The sequence below is a fragment of the Acomys minous genome (assembly GCF_964271855.1).
Source record: "Acomys minous genome assembly, chromosome: 12".
Lineage (NCBI taxonomy): Eukaryota > Metazoa > Chordata > Mammalia > Rodentia > Muridae > Acomys > Acomys minous.
The window spans coordinates 47,061,058-47,084,634 of record NC_140493.1 but is presented as its reverse complement, the minus strand read 5'-3'; the positions used below and the strand labels follow the sequence as shown (position 1 = coordinate 47,084,634).

Sequence of the window (23,577 nt, the reverse complement as noted above, 5' to 3'; positions counted from 1 at the left end):
CTTAAAGGAGGGCTTCCCTATCAGCAATGCTGGCATCACCTGGAAATTTGTCAGTAAGCACTCCAAAGGCAAGGCTCTAAGAATGTGTTTTACGTTATAAAGTGTATCGGGTGACTGGTCAGGCAGTAACCTGTCTTAAGCCAATTTGTACAATTTGGAAGCTGCTAACCCACAGTGCTGGTTCACTCAGGAATTTAAGTTTTATTCCTTCTCAAGTCTCTGAGGGGCAATGAAGACAACCAAGCTTAGTTGGTTAGGGGACAAGATCATTTTAGATCAAGATAAAGAAGTTAAGCTATTAGAGTTGAATAGGATAGATGTTGAATCTCATTCGGAAATATAGACCCAACAAGACGGGAAAGACACTTACTCCAAATGAGACAAATGCAGATGGCCAATTCACTATGAATGTAACATGTATAGAACTCATTATTCTCATGATTGTCATACGGTTCTCCCTGCTGTATGTAGTTTGTTTTATATATGTGTAATAAAATAAAAGTATAGAAAAAAATGGGATGGATAACATTAGGAGTTTCCCAAAGTCACCAAGCTGCTATTCTATCTCGACAGGATCCTCCCATAAATGTCTACTATGTCTGTGCTCTGTGGTTGGATTCAAGAGTGTAAACTTTTAAAGACACCAGAGCAAGGATTACAAAGTGCACATCCGGTCCAGTTAAAAAACACTGGACCAAATGGAAAAAAGAAACTGCACCTGCTGGTAAAGAGAACAGAGGGAAAGGAGGTCCTTTTTTTCCTATTCCTCTCCCCTACCTCAAGTTTTTGAAACTTACGATCTTGAAAGTCACATGTTGACTATTTTTAGCAGTAAAGGGAAGAAAATGTTCTCCCTGCTTAGCAGATGAGTTAGGCCTAGAAAAGAGTAGACAATAACAGGCCAAAGAAAACAGCCTGGTATCTATCATCTAGGGTACTCAGAAAGGCAGGCAGGAAGTAAGACCACTAATAAGGATCCTAGGCATATCCAAAGATTAAGGCTCCTCCTTCCTTCCACATCTCTCCCTACTGTGTTCAAGTCACTGATACCAGTATCTAAAGCCAAAGTAGATTTTCCTCCTATAGTTTATAGTACTGGAAGGAAGAAACAATGGTCAACAACAAAACTTGGTAGAAAAGGGATTATCTTTAAGACAGACTTTTACTGAATTTTAACTATAACACTACTAGACCCACATAATTACTTAAACATAGGTTTGCCTATTTAACCTCTAAGATGTAGATAATAATAAAACATTATTAGTTTGTAGTGAAAAACACGTACTTAAATCTAATATTGCAACGTTCCTATCAGATTATGTAATTACTACCAAGTGTGTGGCTTCCTTGAACAGCAACCTAAGACATATACTTATTTTCAGTTTCATGCTGAGCTATCTCAGGCCTTATTTTAACCATTACACAGTCACACATACTTTCACCACTAAGATCAACAGACAGAATTGCCCTCGGGTACTGATAGGTTGAGGTTTTCTCCATAAATGTGCTTCGTGGAGCCAGAGAACTCCCAGAAGATCTAGTTAGTGGAGAAGAACACCTTTCCAAAAAGTCTAGGGAACTGTCTTCATAGTCTGAATAGTCTGAAACATAAGAAACAGAAAGAAACATTAGTAAAGTCTCAAGGAACCACGAGTCCCCACAGCTCATGAGGACACACAATCAATCACTTGAGCACTTTCTGTGAGCAGCCAGAGCATTATACAGCTGATAAATGTGCTGGCAGGAACAAACAAATCAGTAACCCCAAATAGTGCAGACACTGGGATTGCCAGAATCTAAGTGGTCCCAGTACACTCTTACAATGAAGAAAGGTAAAGGGTCATTAATACATTTTCCTCCATTATATTCATAGCTATGTATGCACAAGACAGGCAAATGAATTAACCTATTTCTTTCAATTAGGTAAGAGGTCCTCCTACTCTTACCTACATTTGTCTAACATGAGTATAGTGATAATTTAATCAATTAATCCTATACATCCTATACATCTGCTGCTCTCAGCTGGGTAATTCACACAGATACAAGCAAAAAGGCCCATACAGCTTGCCGAGGAAGGATTCTGGGAAGAGGAAGAAGAGCTTGGGTGGGAGGGAAGATCTGAAGCCAAAAGCACAGAGCACAGTTGGCAAGTTTATGACTGCTAGGGCACAGTGTGAGAAATAAGTATGACAGGCTGCATTGCAAGCAGCTACAACAGTGTACTAAGGGCTTTTCACATTGTCTTTTAATTTATAGGTTTTATTCTAATATAACCAACACCATTCACAAATTTTAAAGGAAAACATGATGAGACATGGGTCCACTTCATTTCTGAAAGATCATGCTAGTACTGGGACAGAGCAGGAAGTGAAAGAGACATGGAGAGATGGGAAGATCAGTTACTGGTTTCCACAAGATATACTGCTGGCTTTGAGTAGGAAGGTGACAGCTGAGAGGAAGCTGAAGAGAAACATGCAGTAACAGTAGACTGGAAGCTGAGAAGAGTGGTGGGTAGCATCAGGATTGTGTTTCTACTCAAGGGATCAAGTGGTGAAAGTGAGTCTGTGACGGGGCTAGGGAGTAAATGTGGAGAGGGAATAAGAGAACAAACAGGTAGTTAGAGCAGGACTTTTATTTTAGGTGGAGAAAACTACCTCAAGGCCACCTATATGGATCTAAAGTGGTAGAGAATCAAGTGCTGAGGGATGCCAGGATTTCAACAGAGGGAGACATTCCTTTCATGTTAGCAAAGACAGAGGAAATGATGAGTATGTTCAGGGAAGTGCACATGTGTGAACAGAAAGCAAGTTTTCACCTCCTATGTCTATTTTCTCAACTAAGAACGAGTTAAAGGAAACCACCGAGACAGGTAAGAGAGTAAATAACAGATGCAAAATGCAGTTTATAGGAACACATCGATGACAGTACTGGCTGGTATTAAGTTCAGTCCTCCATGTATGTTCATGCCCTAGTCCCAGGACCCTGTGCACACTTAAGTATCATGGTGAAGGCAAATTCAAGTTGTAGATAAAATTAAATGAATTACCTGACTGTAAACCAGGGAACATGCTATACGATATCTCTGTGGGCCTAGTGGAATCCTAGGGACCTATTTTAAAATGAAAAAGGCAAAAGAACCAATCCTGGCAAGACTTGGCAGGCTAATGTTCCTTTGAAGATGAGAAGACTGAAGCCAGACTCACACCTGACCTCTAGAATCTGAATATGGCTTATAAAGGGTCGTTTAATAGCTGTCTTGGAGAGCTGACATGATGGTCACCACACAAACTAGAGTACAACTAACCTGACACCAATTAAAGACTCTGCCAAGAAGACAATTTAATTAACCTCTGTGTGCTAACTCTCAATTCTCCCAAAACTAATAGAGTTTGGCTGCTGATGCTATTTTATGAATCAAAGAATCAAGGCAGAACACATTAAAGTACACTGTTCAAAAACAGTCCATTGTCACTGGCAAAAGCAACAATCACACCCAGATGTCCTGCTAGACTGATTCCAGGAATTTCACTTTTAACCAACAACCTATAAGAGTACTAGAATTTAAAGTTTGTGGAAACTGGCAGTCTCATATGTCCAGTTTTCTGTCTACCATCCCAGTATATAGGAAGTGGGAACACTGCCAAGACATCTTGCTGCAGCCAGATGATGGAACCATCTTTACATAACATGGCTTCACAGCAAGTGAGTCATCCGCATGACCCTACATTATCATCTAGGCAAGCATGAAAACAGTGATTATATTACATATCTTGTATAGCACTGCACAATAAATATTAGTTAATCTTGATGCTACTGAGACACAGTAGAAACTGCAGTAACCGTTCTAGGAGAGGAGACTGAGATACAGAAAATATAAATGATCTGTCAGAGGCTACTCAGCTGTAAATGTTATGTCCAGGAAATGAAGCCTATAACCTATAGTGACTGCTCTTTGAGCAAAAGGAAATTAAGTAGATACCAATTATATTAATAGTGAAAGAAATCACAGCTATGTTCAAAAAGTGAACATAGCTGACACTTATTGGTCTATTCTATATTAGAAAATAAATACAATGATTTGGCATTCCACAGCCCACCTACATTCCCACCCACTTCAATCCCTTCTGGCTATCTGGAAGAAATTCTGTTATGTTGCAAGGGTTAAGTAAGAGTACCATTATTGCCCTTCCTTGAACCCTCCAGCTTTGGGACAGATTTCCTAACACACTTATACAATTACCATGTCTTCCAGAGACACATCCATGTGTGTGTTCTACCACTTACACCAGATATACCAATGCTTGCATGCAAGCTCACTGAAGGAAACTGTTTTCATTCTAGTTTTGGGTTTTCTACATCTCCAGCTCTGCTTCCCTTAGATCTCACAGTAACAGGCACATAGGAGGCCTTTGGTGTCACAATAACAGGCACATAGGAGACCTCTTGAAAGAACAAGCTAAAATCTGTAAGATGTCACTCATAAATTCCAAAATGGGAACTTACCATGCACACGGTAGACACTATGCCAGTTTTTTATCTGGAAAAGATGTTCTGATAATCAGAGTGCATGTTTACCCACTACTGCATGAGATGATTATAAAGAGCTACCTAAATAAATGACTACTTTCCTAATGTCATTTACACAAACAGGTAAAAAGGACATTTCAGCACACCAATAGAGACAAGTGAAAACTTATCAAGGAAAGAATATAGTCTGAAGCAATCTTTAGGGTAAAAGAAGCAAAGTATACAATCTAGCATCATGGTTAAAGTTAAAAACAATCTGAAGCTGACTGTGTAGACTTGAATCTGATTTTCAGTACCTGGTAGCTATATGAATTCCTGTCTACTATATTAGCTATAAAATGTATCTATCAGGCTACACAACAAAGGATTAATATCATAAATCCACATAAATGAAATCCTCAGATACTGTTTGGTATACAAAAAATATAAGCAGGATATACAAAACACCATTGAGTGGTAAATAAAAGATTTAATTCCTCCACTGTGCTAAAGTTAGGCTCAAATAGTTTAAAACAAGTCTTACACAGCAATAATTTCAACTGTTAAGCACTAAGTATCTTTACATTTTTAGCCATTTGAAATCTCTTATTTCCTGTTTAAAGACTATACTAATTATTTGTGAAAGCACCACTTCTAAGATGAATGCAAACAAGCCAGAACAGCTTTCTTTAATATAATAACTAATGTTGAAAATGCTGGAGATGACCAAACTTAACAACTCTTACTTATACATAGCAAGGCTTCCATACATACTCAATATTTTCCATAGTTCTTTGGACTAAGGCTACTTATAGGCCTGACTTTAAAATGTAAGCAAAAGCAGATTTTTAGTTAAAATATATAAATATATAGGCCAGAGAGATGATTCAGTGAGTAAATAAATATGCTTGCTGCTAAGCCTGATGACCTGAATTTGATTTCTGTTACCTAAAAAGTGGAAAGAGGGAACTAAATCCTGTAAGCTGTACTCTGACCTCTACACAGCTTTTAACATGCATACATTTAGTATATATAGAGAGAGATAGGACCATATCTTTATCTCAGGAAATAGATCCACCTATTAATTTAAAGTAGTATATTAAATATGGCTCATCTTAAAAGGATACTAAACTGATCCCCAATCTAAGGGCAGACTTTACTCTGCTAATCCTGAATACCCTTCTTCCCTCCAGGTGTCACTTCCTCCAGCTCACAAATCCTCCCTGTTCCCTCCTTTGGCCTCCTGGTCTCCTTTCTCCACTTTCCTGGGTTTTCTGTCAGGTACTGAATGGTGAAGCACACCAATGCACTGACACAGATCTGATGTACATATTACCAGCTCGTGTCACTGCCCTGAGCACCAAGGCCAGTTCATCCATCTAGCAGTTGCATTAGCAGGTTGACACTTACTTCACACTCAGAAGAGTATTCAGTATTCTGGGGCCCTGGTTAGTGGTATTTATTTACATGGCTCCAGTTTTTCCTAAACTGAGGTTATCTCAGATTTGTATCCTACAGTGTTGTAAATGAAGGGATTAGGACAGTATGAGATGGGAGTGGGTGAGGAACAAGGTGGTCACAGGAATGCTTAGGATGTTCAAGCTATCGTGGGAAGTGGTTGTAAGCTTGTCAATCCCACTTTGATCTGAAGCTTCAATTTTACTCAGAGTTAGAAAATGTGAAAATGTCATATTCTGCAGAAAAATTTGATTTACAGAAAGAGCTGGATATGAAGAATTTGTCTACTGTGATATCTTTGTATGTTAAAATTAGCTTTATTAAAGGTTTAGTGAATATCAAAATAGATATGACATAAAGTATATTGTTAATACAAAATGCCCATGTAATGTTTTTGTATTTTAATAAAAAATTATTGTCAAGGCCTTTGTGTCATTTTCCAACTAGAAATGGTAACAGTTCTATCCTTTCCGTTAGAGGACCTGAATTTTAGGCTCATCATTTTTTTTTTTTCCATAGCTGAATCCCTAAAACATATAGTGCTTGGCAATAAATATAACTTTGTGGCTTTCCATAAATAAAACTATTCTCTTTGGTGACTTCATGTGGAGCGTAACATTCAATAGATGCGATTCAGTGTTTTATCCTGTGATGTGGACCCTGCTGGAAGAACATGTCTCTTATCTTGTAGATGTAGCTACTTTCAGAGGTGTGTATGTTGGTGGACTTGCTTTGGGTCAGCAGCTGAGACTCCTCTGCAGGTTACACATAGGTTGTGTAGCAACTTCTACAGCTTCATATGCTGATCCTCAAACCACTGCCCCCATGGCACAGTTATTCCCATTCCCTCAGCAACATCTGATACTATCTACCCTCCCCCCCCTTTTTTTTTCTGCCAATGTCTCCAATATAAATTGTACTTTGTAGGGTTTCAAAACCTAAGTATCCAGCCATTCATAAGCCTGAGCATCTTACCTTATAGGTATAGTCTTACCTTATGACAAAGAGGTTGTGGCTTCTGTGACATACCTGTTAATGTCTCTGGCCTATTTTCTTATACTGCATTTTCTCTTTTCTCCCTTGCCCTCTACTATCTCTTGTTTCTTTGATGCAGGGTCATACAGCATAGCTGGGAGCAGACTACAACTCACTATGGTTCAGGCTTCCTTGAACTAACAATCCTGATTCAGAGTCTGAATGCTGAGATTACAGAAATGCATTACTTTGCCTGGTTACATTTAATAGTTTCTTTCATTTGTAAGAGTTAGATATTTTATAGAATTTATTTTTTACATTATGTATATTGGTGTCTGGTCCTTAAAGAGCAGTGCATGCTCTTAAGCTGCTGAGTCTACTCTCCAGGCCTAGTTTGATATTTCAAATATTGATCTTTCATCAGGTATATGTGATAGAATTGGTTCTTGTACTTTGAAGGTTGTCTTTTCACCTCTTTATGATTTTTTTATGAAGTAAAGTTTGAAATTTTAGTACAGCCATTTTTAACCTCTAGGGTTCACATTGCAAAGATCCTTTTTGACCTGTGAACACATAAACATACTTTCCTAAATATTTCTAAATAAATTTACAATCAACTATTCAGAGTTTAACAGATGGTTCACCAAATGGTTTCTATTGCCTTATGAAGGTAGTTATGTTTCTCCTTTACCTTTACTATGTTGAATTTCATGAACTAATTTTTCTGATGTTCAACCACATCTGGATTCCACCTATGAGTGGAATTCCCATGAATCACTAGATTGATTTTATAATATCTATGGCCTTTTGCAATTATTTAAGAAATGAGAGCCTATTATTGTCCTTTCTCATTTTATTGACAGGAGTCATTTAAGTCATATAAGATACAGTTGGAATTATATTAGTTTCCTATGGGTACCACAAGAAAACAAAATAAGTTTATTCCTAAAATCCTTCAGGCCCAAAAGTCCCAATGCAGACAGTGACTGAAAGATACAGGCTCCCTCTGAAGTTTGGAGCAAAGCTCTGCTTCCCTTTTAAGCATCTGATGGCCACTGTTCAAAGTTGCATCACCTCAATCCCTACTTTGATCTTCACAGGGCCTTCTCATATCTAATCTCAAAATCCTACATTTAGGACTCTACTCTAAATCCTGATATCTCTTTCTGAGATATGTTTTAATCAAATCAGGAAATATCTTATTGCCAAACACAGTCACATTCATGGCTACAAGAAGTTAGTACTGAATACATATTTTGGGAGGGTACATTCACCACCACTATGAGAAATTTCCCATCTTTTCTGTAATTTTGTAATTATATACTTATTTTTTGAAGATGGTTCCACTATGTTGGGCAGGCTGGTTTCAATATTCTGCACTAAATTAATCTTACTGTGTCTGTTTCCTAACACACTGGTAAGCAAGACAAAATTACTAAAAACAAAACAAAACAAAAAACCCAAAATTCTTCCTTTAATGTCTGGAAGAAGTGAACAGAAAAACTTTTGTTAGGGAGGTCTTAACACATTAGTTATATTTCTTTTAAGCTTTGGAGACTATTTACCTCGAAGTTAATTTCTAGCAACCATTTGTCTTTTCATTTAACTTTTCAAGTTATTAGCTTAAGCTGTTTATGTGAGCAACTAAAACATTCTAGAATAGTTTAATTTATTACTTTGCTCATCTTTATTATTTCTCATTCACTCTTGCTTATTTAACCTTATTTGTATGTGCGCATGTATATACTTGTCTGAATATGGGTAGTACATGTATGTTCAAATGCATGTGGAAGGCAGTGTACAATATAGGGTGTTGTGCCTCACTTAGTGTATACTCTGCATTCTTAGTTTTTGCAACAAGGTCTCTCACTGACCTGGAGCTTGTCCAACAGACTAGGCTACCAGGTTATCAAGCCCCAAGGATCCACCTTTCTCCACCTTGCCAGCACTAAGACTATAAACTTGTACCACCAACCTGGAATTTTCACACGGATTTTCAAAGGGTTGAACTCAGGCCTTCTACCAAGTCAGCCATCTCCTCAGCTCCTTTTCTATTTCTTTAAGCTGTAAGCTTGTGTTAATAAAAATATATTTTGCTTTCTTAAGTATCATTTTAAAGGACTGAGTGTGGTGGTATTTACTTGTAAATTATGCACTCAGAAGACTCAGGCAGAGGGGAGTTCAAGATAACCTAGGTTACAAAGTAAAACCCTATTTCCTTCAACCCCCCAAAATAAAGCAAAACAACAAAACTACACTATTGAGTTTAGACATTTAATATTTCCATCATCTTTCACATTCTTAACATCTTTTTATTTCCCCTTTATGTTTGTTCCTTGATGCATGAGCTATGGGGTACTGTGATGTATCATTTCTAAACAAATGAGGCAACTCTATTTATCTTCATGGAATTGTTGCTAGTGGACCACAATGCTCCGAAACATCAAAGGTCTGCATTACACCCATGGTTTGATTTTGCTATTTTTTTGTTGTTGTTATGTTTGCTTGTTTTTGTTTTTGTTTTTATTTTGCTGATGTGTTTAAATTTGTATCACATAGTCAGTTTTAGAACTGCTTATGACAAGATCTTCGTTCAGTAGCTACTGAGTTTGGTGTCCTGTTCAGTTAAATTATAGCAGCTGTAATATAGGAAAAGGCTGCCTCTCATTCTTACAGGATATGTTTTTGTTTTGCCTTGCTTTGTTTTACTGGGGGAAGGGTAGTGCCTGAGACAAGGTCTTGCTACATATTTATGGTTGGCCTGGAACTTCCCATGCTGATCAGACTGGCCTTGAACTTGCAGAGAGTTAACCTACTGCCTCTGCCTCTCAAATGCTACAGATATATGCCATAATATCAAGCCAGAATATTGTTTACTTTTCTTAATTTATTAATTATCAAAAAATATAATGACATTATTTAGTGACAACATTCTGAAACTTATGTCTAAAGTTTATATCTGAAATTATAAAGTAGACCATATTTTTGTCATACATGGTAATCTATCTCAAGCATTATTGTTTTGTTATTCATTTATTTACCCTAATTTGCTTGTCAGTTTTTCCTGTTTTTATTTTCAACATTTCTCTATCTCATCTATCTTTATATTTGCATATATAATTTACACATAAGATATTTCATTAAAAAAATAATTATTGTTATGGTTACATCTGAAATGTCCCTTCCAAATGCACACATTAAAAGGCTTGCTTTCCAATACACCAGCTCAAAAGCTCAGAGGTGGGCCTTTGTGAGGTGACTGCTTCATGAAGACCCTAACTGCACCAATAAATGAATCCAATAAGAAATCCATTACGTCAAATACACTACCAATAGGCTACTGGAGGAAGCCGGTTTCTGAGGTATACTCTTGAAGGGATATCTTATCATCTACATCTTCTTTCTTCTTTTCTTCCTGGCTGCTTACCTCAAGCTGGCTCTATACACTCTTCGCCATAGGACTCTATCTCACCAAAGACTACAAAGCAATGTAGCTGTGCAAACTGTGAGCTAAAGCAAACTTTTTCTCCTTTAAGGTGGTTCTTTAGGTACTTTATCATAATAAAGGAAAGTTGACCGACACATATATGCTATCCACTCATTTATAAATGAATGTGTATAGCTGTGTATCCTATGTGCACATGAATAGGGAGACCAGTGGGCAACCTTGGGTGGCATCTTCAGGAATAATATTTATTTCCTTTGAGTCAGGGTCTCTCCTGGAGCTCACCAATTCAGCTAGAATGGATGAAGCCCCTGGTAATCCTCCTGTGTGCTTCTCCAGTGCTGTGATTACAAGTGTGTGCTACCATACCTGAACTTTTTATGTGAGCTCTGGGAAAAAACTCAGATTTTCATACCTGCAAGAAGTATACAGACTGAGTTTTACTTCAGTCCTGCCATTCATTCATAAGTACACAGTATAACTAATGATATATTTATTTTTAACACCTTATTTATAGTTTATTATTTTCTAATTTTCAGTCAAATTGCCATCTTTGGATGTAGATGGTTCATATACTATATTCTTGCCCCTCTTATCTAGGAAATTATATCCTATCCTACTATTCCTTGGTGTTTATATTAAAAATATTTTTATGCCATTTTACTTTTTCATAGGCAGGGTCTTACACCATAGCCCACATTGTTCTAGAACTTACTATGTCACCCAGACTGACCTCAAACTCGTGCAAATCCTCCTGCCTCATCTTCCTGAGTTCTGGGACTACAGGTGTGAGCCACCATTCCTGGCTTAGAAGTCTGAACATGCAAATTGAACTTCTTAGAACCTATAAGCAATCATATAAGGAAGTCAAAGTAATGAACTATAATGGTTTACCTCCCAATATAAAGCCAGTATTATATATTTTAGTTTCTATTACTTTGTTTTTTCGTCCCAATAAAATTGTTTCATTAAAATCAATGTTTAGATTGATCACACATTTACAGTGTGCCGTCCTGTCTTCTGCATCTCACACCTTCATTCTGCCACCATTCTGATTATGTTTTTAAGTGCATCTTCTAGGATTTCCTTTATTTATTGGTGCCTAATTCTGTTGGTTTTTCTAAAAAAATTAAAAAATGTATCTTTTTCTCTTTTCCTACAAAATAAATTTAAAGGACATTACAATTGTGGGTTTGGAATTACTCCTTCACTTTGGTTGTAGGTATAGTGGTAGCTTATCAAGCATGGAGACCTAGCGCCCACATAAAATCTAGGCATCATATAGTATGTCTACAAATCCAGTGCTGAGGGAGCAGCGACAAGAAGATCTCAGAAGATACTTGGACAGCTAGTTTATGTGAAATGATAAGCTTTGGTTTCAGGTTCATTAAAGGAGCCTGTCTCAAAAAATAAGAGAAGTATAGAAGAAAACCACATGTTGACCTCTGGCCTTCACACGTACAAGGACGGGCAAATGTATATACTTGTAAAGAATTGTATGTGGTGCCCGTGCGTGTGTATACACACACACACATACACACACACACACACACACACACACACACACACACACACACACCATAGAAAGGAAAGAAAAAAAAAAGACCATGTACACATATACACATACACAGTGGGGAGAAAAACCTCCTTCATGATGTTAAAGGGTTTAAGGTCGCAGTACTTACTTCACTATAATGCTGGAGTTAAAAGTCTCTAGTCAGTTGCAACTTAGTTTATAAAGCAAAGTTGTGTGTTTTTTAAATGTTAAGACAAAGGAAAGTTACAAGAATGTCTCAGTTCTCAACAACATAGTGCTCTCGCCATACCTGTACTTCAATGGGAAAAAGTTGAGCAATCTCAAAATCCTATAAAACACATCTTGGCATACTCACCATGCTGTTTAGATTTCTTTTTCTTTTTCTTCTTTTTCTTCTGCTTTGGTTTGTAGTGATCTTTATCTCTCTTCTCTTTTCTCTCCTTATCCTTTTCTTTCCTTTTACCTAAAATAAATAAAAGCAATCCCTTCAATCATTGTGAATGATCCTTAGTTGCTCCTTTGTGGTTACCCTCAAAGCAGCATTTATGTTTTCATCAGTGATTCCAGTCACCTGCCCAGAGTGGACGGATTCAATTAAACTGTTGGTGTCATGAGTCTGGAACTCTTGCTTAGCTTATTGGACTATAAGAAGGGATCTTCATTAGCAGTGTTGAAAAATCCCAACTCCTGACACCTTAAAGTTAACACAGACAGTAGTTAAAATCTTTAAATGCGTAATAGACTAAATTCCTACTATGTGCCAAGAAGTTAAATTCTATAATTAAAAAAAAAGACCTCACAATGGAGAATCAGCATTTCTATATATAATTTAATGTTTTAGAAAGATTAAAAAAAGATGGATGGCTTTTTTTCCTTCAGAAAAGAAAAACAAAGGAACTCAAACTAATCTCTATATAACTCTTTCTATATTTAAATACCTTTACTGTACATACATAAATGAAAGAACAAGAAAAAAATTATTTCATTCTATTACTTCTAAAAATCCAAAAAGCATTCTTGAATCATATGTACTTTAAAGAAGATAAATACACATTTTAACATCTCAAATTAAAACAAGATTTTCTAGAATCTATTTTTTTTTTAGCTCAGAATGGGCTAACCCACAATTTTCCAATTAGCCTAAGTTTCAGTGACTCCATATAGTTAACCTAAATAATACTTCATATTGTCATTCATAACTTCATGACTTTTAGTCATTACTCAACATAAGGTAGAAAAGACAGTGAAAAAGTTGGTAACCTTTTAATAAGGCATACTGAAGAATATATGAAAAGAATGACTATTTTAACATATCACTCATTATTCTTAAGTCTCAATAATATTAGATGGAGGCTTGTTTTTATAAGCTATCCATAATTTTACCTAGAGACGTTCAGAAGCAAAGTACTCAGAGAAATCCAGAGAATCCCCACAGACCACACATAAGTACAAGCTCTGCACTGGAGAACAGGTGCCTATGCAGCTAAGTGTTGAGCACAAAAGCTGACGACCTTGGCACCTTAAGGAGCCCTAGCAAGGGAAGGGAAGAGACAGATGTTGTCCTCTCTGTCAAGCTTTCTAATCTTTGCTTAAAGATTACTTCTGGCCATACCAAATGCAGTGGAGCTTTTTTCTTCCAATTTCACTTTTTTTTCTGTTTTCGATATTCCTGTGGGTTAGGGGGATAAGAGGTAAGTTTAGTCAGAAAGAAAAAAATACAGCAGTTTTTTACATTGCAATTGTTTGCAGAACTCTAACTAGGAATCCTCCACTACCTCCAGAAGGTCTGCACAGCTATCACAACTCATTCAAGAAATACTGGTTCCCCTTCATACCATCTGCACTGAATTCCTGGACTCCACAGTTCATTACTTGATGGCTTGAGTATGTGGTTTAATGTCTCTGCACTTTTGTTTCCTTAATGTCAATATGAGTCACTGTTCTTACAAGATTCTATAGGACAGAGTATGTAAGTGCTTAGGCCAGTGCCTGGTAATTATGTTGTTTTACTTTCTATTTTGGGGTAGGGAATTTGAGAAATTACCTACACAACTTCAGAAATAGTATAAATGGGGCTCTAATCATAAATAGAAGTTATATAAAGGCCCTAGGCTATCAATGAATGCTGATGCAGGCCCACAACCTTAGGCAACCCAGAAGTATTGAAAGCCTTTTGGACACTATTCACAGCATCCAAATGAAAATTCAAATTCTTGGCAAAGTACACTGATTTTCAATAGTTATAACTTATTTCAATAAAATATAGGCTTATATTTGACCTCTTGTTCCATAAAATCAAGTTATACATGTAAATTCCATCACATCTATATCATTGCACAAATCCCTTACTGTTAGTAACAAAAAGAACCCAACAGGAATATTTTACTATTTATTTTTGAACTACATGAATGTGAAATGCAAAGATTCAAATACAAATAAAAATATACCATGTTAATGACATGCATTACCTAATAGTCCAAATTATATTTGTAAATACTGTTCCTTACTAACTTTAAATAAAACAACACAGACTCAAGCATCAAAGAACCCCCTTATGAAGTTGGCTTCAAATATGGCAAACCAGCCTCTGGGCAAAATGTCCTCATTTTTGCCACAGACAGAATTCTGACTAAACTGGGCAGGTTTAGATGTAGGCAGAGTCAACAGCCCAACTCTGCCAAGACAGGGTAAACAAGTCCTCCAAAGTTTCTGCCTCGCAAATATGTCTGTGATAGATATATTGGCCCAGAAGGCTGAAAATGATGCTCCAACATTATAGAGACTGTTGGGTGACTGTTCAGGCAGCAAACTATATCAGTCATTTTTTCATTTTGGAAGCTGCAAACCTGCACTCTGGGTTCACTCAGGTTGTTAAGTTTTAGCCCTTCTCAAGTCTCTGACTCTGAAGACTAGATAATTTAGTCTTTCAATTAAGCTTAGTAGGCTAGAGGTTAAGATGTTTTTAGATCAAAATAGATGGTTTAAGTTAACAGAGATGAGATATGATAGATATTAATCTCCATTCAGAAATTTAGATCCAACAAGATAGGAAAGATGTTTACTTCAAGTTTGCCAAATACAAATGGCTAAATCACTATGAATGTAACATTTATATAATTCCTGATTGTCTCATGGTTCTTCCTGCTGTATGTAGTTTATTTTACTCATGTGTAATAATATAAATGTATATGTTTAAAAAGAAACATAATAAAAAAACCCACACAGACTCCCTTAACAAAGCTTCAAAATTCCGCTCAACATTTCTCAATGCTACCTTGTTTGTAGTTCAGTTTAATCTAGGAAAAACTCTCAAGTATATAAAAATGTTTTATTACATTCCATTAATTACATTTCTTCTTGATTTTTAAAAATCAATTTATACCAATCCTGTCAAATATTTTATATTTTATTTAAATATCTTATATAGTTTAAATATAAAACTACAAAAATATCCCTCAATTTAAGTGGCAAAGATAAACACAGTATTATTTCCCCACTTATCAAGATGGTTGAACATATTTAATTACTTCTTTCTGCTGACTACTAGAGCATGGAAACTGCAAATGTAACGTGGTTTTCTTAGAACCAAGAAAACATTTACAAATCAAACAAAGGGAAAGTGTTGCTTAGACCATACTGTGTAGCATGCAGAAGGGAAGTTAACAATGATTCTGTCTTTCGAGGGCTGGATCTCCAAGTGAAAGACTCAGAACTTGAGATTGTTTAGGATGAGAGAGGTGTGTCAAAAACCCAACAACTTGGCTATATTCATGGAGTTCAGTTAGGTGGAGCACAAATAATAATGGCAGCAGGCCAGCACTGCAGACCAGGAAATGGCACAGCAGAACACACAGCCCTTCTGAGTGGTTCTAGGAAAGCAAGCTCCAAGGGCACTGGCTTCCTCCCTAAGACTTCACAGATGGTCAACTTTCAAAGCAAAACTGGGAACCTGACCAGAGGTTCCCAACATTTTATACATATAAGCATTTGAAAAGGAACACATAGATCTGCATCACTGGTGAAATTTTTAGAAGTACATACAAATAGAAATACAAAACACACCTTTTCTAGAATTCAACAAAACAAGTATGATTGTTACCATTTTATCATGCGCCATCATTTCCTAAATATTAGGATTATTAGTATAAATGACAGTGATCTTAAAATTTTCTCAAGAGGACATTTTCTTCAAATAAACTCTTACAGCTGCTGTAATACAAGAACAAAAGCAAAGGGCTACCCAGACTCCAGTAGGAAAAGTAGAATGCTGATCACTCTCTCACACGCAACTGCAGAGTAGGGAGCATGAAGTTCTCCAGCCTCCTATCCCACAGACTATGGAAAGCCTAACTCCTGCAAAGCCATGAACTGTGCATGTGTGTGTGTGTGTGTGTGTGTGTGTGTGTGTGTGTGTGTGTGTGAAGGGACAAGTTGAAGTATATTACAGAAAACACAGTTACAGCTTTGTTTTGAACAGCTCTGGAAAATAAAGCCTACTGAACAGTAAATGTAGAGTCAATATCAAATACAGGATAAAAATGATTGTCATCTGAAAGGTGGCCATAGGAAGACCAGGCAGACCTAACTGCTGTCTCTATTTAGAGTAGCCTAAGAGTCATCTCTAGCTTTCTTAGTGATAAGACATGCTATGTAAACCAGACAATATAATCCCCAGACTCATTACAGAGAACTCACCAGAGCCCTCCTTTCTTAACTGTGACAATCAATGCATTTTCATGTTTATTTTTTCTATATTTCATTTAAAATTGCATTTTAAAAAATTCAGGCAATCACACTGAATTTCATCTAAAATTAATCTAAATTTACCAAAAATTGAATGGCATAAAATATAGATTCTGATATTATATAGTGCTCATATGCTTATCAAACCAATGCTTATATCCAAACTAACTAAAACATTCTTCAATAAAACAAATATTCCTTGATATTTCCATAGTGATTTGCTCAACTAATATGAAGATAAAAGTATGATGAGCCTCCTAATACAAGACTAACTAAAAATGTTTCAAATTGTTTTCACACAATATATTAATTGCAATTAATTCCAATTTTGTAAAAATTAGAGGTTAAAGCTAATACCGCCATATAATTTTTCTTTTGTATGAATTATGACTTCATAAAATGCATTGTTGCTGGGTCCTCTTAAATCCAGAATAACTCAAATACCAGGTCAATGCAGGTGACAGAAATTTATTGTTACCAAGCCACAACTGATCCATCAGGGCCACAGAACAGATTTGAGAGCTAAACTACAATGCTGAAGTGATGTTGCACAGCATATTTAAAGGATGAAACCATAAAGCAATGAATGGAGAGCCACTATGCTGCAGCATTGTCCAGTCATATTTTGACTAAGGAGCTGATCAAGGTAGTTTCTGTCACTCAGGATAGGCTCCCAGACATGAGAACATGAACTTAGTTGATGCTGCCAGCAAATGAAGTTGTCCCTGAGATGCTGACTCAGACAACTGTCTCCTTACAATAGAAGCTGTTCACCTACTGAGAGGTCCCCAGCAATCCTAGGACCTGAGACTTTAAACTTAGTTTCTCTCTATGGTTAAATGGTCTCTGAAAACAAAATGGTAGTACTTAGAATAAGTTTCCTTTGCTTTTTCTCGACAACATGACGAATGACAAAACAAACAAGTAATAAAAATAATCAACACTTTAGAGCTGGAAGTGGCCACAGACATTACCTACTATAAAATTCCCATCATTAAAATAAAAATTTGAATGTGAAGGAAGTAGTTTATTTAAATTTTGCTGAAAGAAAATGAGAACAGAGGGCAAGCAGATGGTTTTTGCTGTCTTAGCTAATAGCATACCTCCTCCTCTGCCAAAGGCCTCCTGAGGACCACATTTTCCATTTTCTTTCCCTGTATACAACGATACCTTGTGCCTCTTTTTCAAACTTTCAAATTTTTATTTAAGGTATTTATTTATCTGTTTATTTATTTATTCACCTATCTATCTATCTGTCTGTTTTGTGTGTGCAGGTGTATGCGTGTGCCATGGTGCACTGTGGAGGCCAGAGGACAATTTACTGAACAGATTCAGATCTCGCCCTCCTCCATGTGAATCAGGGCACTGGAACTCAGGTTCTCAGGCATAGGAAGCACCTCTACACTCTGAGCCATCTCTCTTTACCCCACTACATAGTGCTCATGGATTCTACATCTTGAAATATGTAACTCTCACTTATTTGTCCAGTTCAGCTCCTAGCCTGATTTCCTTCTAGATGCTGACCTTCTTTAGTGCAGAGTCTGTTGCTTTTCCTTTTTTGCTTTTTTTGAGACAGTGTTCTCTGTGTAGCCTTGGCTGTCCTGGACTTGCTTTGGAGACAAGGTTGGCCTCAAACTCAGAGATCCACCTACTTCTACCTCCTTGAGTTTACAGGTGTGCACTACCATGCCCAGCTGAGTGCACATTCTGTATCTCAGCACTCTGTGCCCTTTACCTTAATGGCAGGACTTAGGACAGACACCCTCAGGTCCACGTCAGGAAAGGTGTCTTTTGAAAAGGATCCTTTTAAAGAAACTTGATCTACTTTGCATCCCAGAGAATAAGAAGATTTCTTAAGCTGTGCCTCTTCCTTTGATTCACTGGCTGTCATAAAAAGCATTCTGACAACAATACAAAAAACAAAGTTGTTGGGGTGGTTTTTGTTGTTGTTGTTGTTGTTTTTAATTTTTAGAAAGGTACTGTTTTTTTCTTTCCCTTTTATTTTTACGTATTCTAAAGTGGGCAGCAACAATATTCCAAACTTTAGAGTCAGCCATGATGGCATACAACCCAGTGAACGAATGTAGATCAATTAGTGAACGCCCATAATCTCTACTGGAATCACAATTAAAAGTAGTTTAACCTGTTAAGAATCCTAGGTTTACTAAACTACTTTTCAGTTAACTAATACTCTCATCAGTCTAAACTGCCTAGGGATTTCAAGTTTAAAAAGCTTCTCATACAGTCCTTATAAATAATGCTTCCTAAAGAAGTTTTAATATTGAAACAATTTATTTTTATAATCAGAAACCCACCAAATACATGTAAACATACACTCATTTACATGGGTATATAAAGAAAAACCTAGATATACATCAACCCAGGAATTAAGCAGAAGCCCAAAGTAACTTCAAAATAGTACAGAACAGTTAGGTAACAAAAATATTATCAAATACAGATATGATGGCACATGCCTACAATCTTAGCACACTGGAAGCTAAGGAAAGAAAACCAAGACTTCTAAACCAGTCTGGTGTAATATACCAAACTACCTGGGTTATGGACATAGTGAGGCCCTGTTTCAAAGAAACTAAACAAAATACCAACTCAAAAGAAATGTAGTAATTTAAACAAATAATGTACACACAATACACTCTACATGATCACATATATACCAGCTTTCAGTAGCTAACTTAAAACCATACATTTTCTTGTTTAAGCAATTATCTAGACTGCACTAACTGAGGTAAGAAGACCTTGCCTAAATTTCATAGCTGGGTCCTAGATTGAGGAGAGAAGAGCACTAGCATTCATCGATGATATCTGTTTTCTTATTATGAATGTGATGAATCTGCCTATGCTCCTGTTATTTTGACTTCCCGGCTGTGGTAGACTGTGTCCCCTAGAACTATAAGCCAAATGAACCCTTTCTCCTTAAAAACAAAAACAAAAGCTGCTGAGTACTGTGCTCTTAATGTTAAGCTCACATTGTTGTGCCTTTCTTTTACCGTTATATAATTCAACATTATCAACAAAACAAAAAACTACCTCCCCAAGGTAATATAGCTACAAATGTGCCAATTTAAAGGGAATTTAAAGGGAAAACAAATAGCTAAAACAAAACCAACTTAATCCCTTGGTTAGAAGCAAAATCGTCTGGACAAATGAATTTAGTGTACAAACACTGCTTTGATGTTTAAAATACAATATGGCTGACATGACATTCTTCTTTGTGTGTGTGTGTGTGTGTGTGTCCCTTGCATTTACATCTATGTACCATATGTGTATAGAAGAGGGCATGAGATCCCCTGGGAGTGGAGCTATGATGGTTGTGAGCTGCCATGTGGTTGCTGGGTATCAAAGAAGCCATCGCTCCAGCCCTACATGGCACTAATTATGACATGTACTTAGACTGATCTGTATTTCAGTCTTATTACAATCAATGTAAATATGTATTTTAAGGAACACATAAATATCTTCAACACACATTGATAAATCATTTTCCCAATAGGTACATGTTATTATGACATCAGTCATTTTCATGTTCAGTGAAGTAAGGAGTTCCAGACTGTAAAAAAAAATGCATCAGACCTTTACCAGAAAAACTTCCTTAAAAGGCTAATGATAATTCAGGAAGCTTATACAAAAAGGGCAAAGTAAACTGTGTTACTCTAAGATCAGGTTTAGATGATATCAAAGATAGTGGATCACATCTGAGAAATCAAAAACAAGTTCTCAAATCCTACAAACTTTCAGATATGCACATTTTTATTTTTAAATAAGAAAAGACTATTATGTAGAAACAAATTTAAATCTTTACAGGTAAAATGGAACAAGTCAAAGACAGCACATTAAATTAAGCTACTGCTGTCACCATTTCAGTGTGTAGCATGGACAGAACAGTGCAGGCTATACTTTGGGTTCATCCAAGAAGCCAATACTACATTCTTTGAGGACGATGTTGCTAAACGCAATTACTGCCAAGGCAGTTGGCTATTATGCATTTGTCTCCTGATTTAATTGGATGCAAATCTCTCACCAGCCAATTCCAAATTAGTAATTTACTAGGAAGATACTTGAAAAGTACTACTTGAATTCTGAAAAAAAATCATATATTTTTGTGAAATTGCAATATTAAAAAACTTCTAAATAAAATGTTACAACTATACATAAGAAATATAAATCTTGCCAGATTAAAAAGATCCAACTTAATAAAAAACACCACAAATGTTTTCAGATCATAAACAATAATAGCACCTAAAAGTAAACTAAATATGGTTGCTTTTATAGGCTCAAGTTCCCCAAAACAATAATAAATTATATTCATAAAGGATATTCTTATACTTATAATACAGTTATGAACAATTAAATTCAATCTAAATTCTATTTAGATTTAATTAATTTTCACTGAAGTCTGTAAACCTAGGAACTGATCTCCTAAAGTATCTTCTTGCTTCAAGAATAAGATTTTCTCTAATTGTATTTAACTTTAATAATTTCTAGTAACAAAAATAAGCATTTCATATAACTTATTACTGTTGTTTTAAGACAGGGTCTTGCTATGTAGCCCTAGTGGCCTAAAACTTGCTAGGTTGACCCAACTGAGGTGTAGTAATACCACATATTACACATACATTAAAAAAGCAAAACCAGGAGGAGATGGGGGGGGAGTGCGGCTACAATCAAGATGTAAAGTGAAGAAATTAAAAATAATAAAAAAATTTTTAAGAGACTTCTGTTCCCCCAAAAAAGCAAAAGAAAAAGGGAGAAAAAGAGAATGAAGAGCAAAATGACAAGAAATATTTCCAGAGAATGCTAAAAACAGTCACGTAAAGAATCTTAAAACAGAGAAACTCAATATGAAAACAAAAACTGCCTAAAAGTATTTAAAAGGATTTTATATGAACTCAAGTGGAGATAAACATCAAAATGTTTTTGCTAGACTTAACCAAGAGCTTCCTTACCAGCGGCTGCAGCAGCTCCTTTCACATAGCTCACTACTTTGGATGAGGGATTTGCAAACAAAGGTGCCTCCTCCTTTTCTTCCCTGGAATAGTCACCACCAGAAGAGGAGGACTCTGGGCCTCTAGGTGCTCTGGCTTCTGAACCACAACTTAAATCAAGAGGGAGACAGGGCCCCAGCTTCTGGAGTGGCACATGTGCAATAGCAGGCACTATATAAAATTAAAAAGAAAATGATAATATTAGAATAGAGAAACTAGCTCAGTTCCTATCAGTGTAGATCACTGGTATTTACACAGTGTCTGGCAAAAAGAAGGCACCATATAGGTATCTGTAGAGTATGTGAGTATATGTAGAGTATAATTGTTGTTAGTTATTTATCTTCCTTTACATGTGGTTCTATAGTAAATCAGTATACATTACCCTCTGGTACTGAAGACTCTTGCTGATTCTGAGAACTGATGGAGAATATTTTCCCATCAGTGGCTGAAGAGGAAGAAAGCTTTTCTAGAGAATCATCAGGCATGGGTAAGGTGGCTAACCGCTGAGATCGTCTTCTCCGCTCACTATGCTTGCAAGGTCTAGGGGAATTCACAGGCTGAGGAGGACCTAGAAAAAGATCTTCAATGTTCACGAAGCAGATACATACCAAGGTCATCTTATAATATTTAAGGAGATAAGCGGGGAAAATGAGCCATATTCTGCACTCTGATGCTATTAGATAACCATAAAAAAATGGTATGTTCCAGAGGCAATCAAAGGGGGGGGGGGGCGGGAGGAATGTTCTCTTAAAAAAAGGAGTTAATCAAAACTTCTAAAATCTAAAACCTACATGGAGTATCAATTTCCAGTAGCTCTCCCCAAGTGTAAAACTGGAGTTAGCTCTCTAACTGTGGATTCTTGTGTGAACTGCCATTTTGCCTCCAGGGTAGTAGTCTCTTTATAAGCAAAAATGGGAGAGGCAGGTAGAGGGAGAAGGGAAGGGAGGGGATCAGGAGAGAAACTCTTTCTCCATAGCCAACCTAGGCATTCTAAAGGGAAAGGAAGGCAGGGGCACAGGTGACAGCTCTTATACACACTATACAGTTGGTGTTTTGCTTTCCTTCCCCAAGTGAAGAAGCTACTGTAAATAACATCCCATCCTCAGTTTCCCACATGGACTTTTACAGATATAAATCCGGGGCCTGATTCATTCAAAAAATTGAACACAAACAAACCAATGTGCTTATTAGGCCAAATTAGATATTAATTGGTATGATACTATTCTTGCCCTTGAATATTTTCACTTGTTCAAACAACTGATTGTATCCATTTATTTGTTTTGTTTTGTTTTTTTAGCAATGTTAACACAATTTTTTGGACAATTCTATAATGCTTGAGAGTTCTTTTTTAGACTATAACCTGGAAATTATATAGTAGGTAGGATTGTATAGTATAATACATTACTGCTAATTTAGAAAAAGTAGTTTAAAGGAGCTGATGTTTTCAGTATTTAAGGATAATTGACAATGAAAACTAATGGAAAAAAAGACACGATGATAATGGGGAAAATACAAAAGACAAATTAAGTTTTATAAATCTGTAGTTCTATCAATATATAAAACTTCAAAATATAGTGTTTACTGGTGTCATGTGATAATCTAATGACTACTAACGACTTTTTTCTTAATGAAGTTCCAGAGAAAATAATTTTCTTTCTTCTTTTTTCTTATTTTTTGGGGGGAAGCGGGAGGGACAGGTACTTCAAGACAGGGGTTCTCTGTGTAGCCTTGGGTGTCCTAGACTCGCTCCTGAAGCAGGATGGCAGGTTGGCCTCAAATTCACAGTAATCTGCTTGCCTCTGCCTCCTCAGCACTGGGATTAAAGGTGTGTGTCACCATGTTCAGCTGAGAAAAGGAATTTTCTATTCCCTCTGGTTTTGCTTAATTATTAAAAAAATTAAAGATTGATT

General features: G+C 36.4%; 1 protein-coding gene across 13 annotated transcripts in view; it reads right to left on the bottom strand.

Moving 5' to 3' along the window:
* PHF20L1 (PHD finger protein 20 like 1) overlaps nucleotides 1-23,577 on the bottom strand; it is a 72,122-nt gene that overhangs the window by 14,365 nt on the left and 34,180 nt on the right. For all 13 annotated transcript variants that reach the window (XM_084749154.1, XM_084749163.1, XM_084749160.1 and 10 more), the window contains 5 exons: nucleotides 22,050-22,235; nucleotides 21,629-21,838; nucleotides 13,534-13,590; nucleotides 12,277-12,384; nucleotides 1,437-1,601 (listed from right to left, as the gene is read on the bottom strand). In XM_084749154.1, the coding sequence (XP_084605280.1) occupies nucleotides 1,437-1,601; nucleotides 12,277-12,384; nucleotides 13,534-13,590; nucleotides 21,629-21,838; nucleotides 22,050-22,235 (726 nt within the window). The remainder of the gene's footprint in view (nucleotides 1-1,436; nucleotides 1,602-12,276; nucleotides 12,385-13,533; nucleotides 13,591-21,628; nucleotides 21,839-22,049; nucleotides 22,236-23,577) is intronic.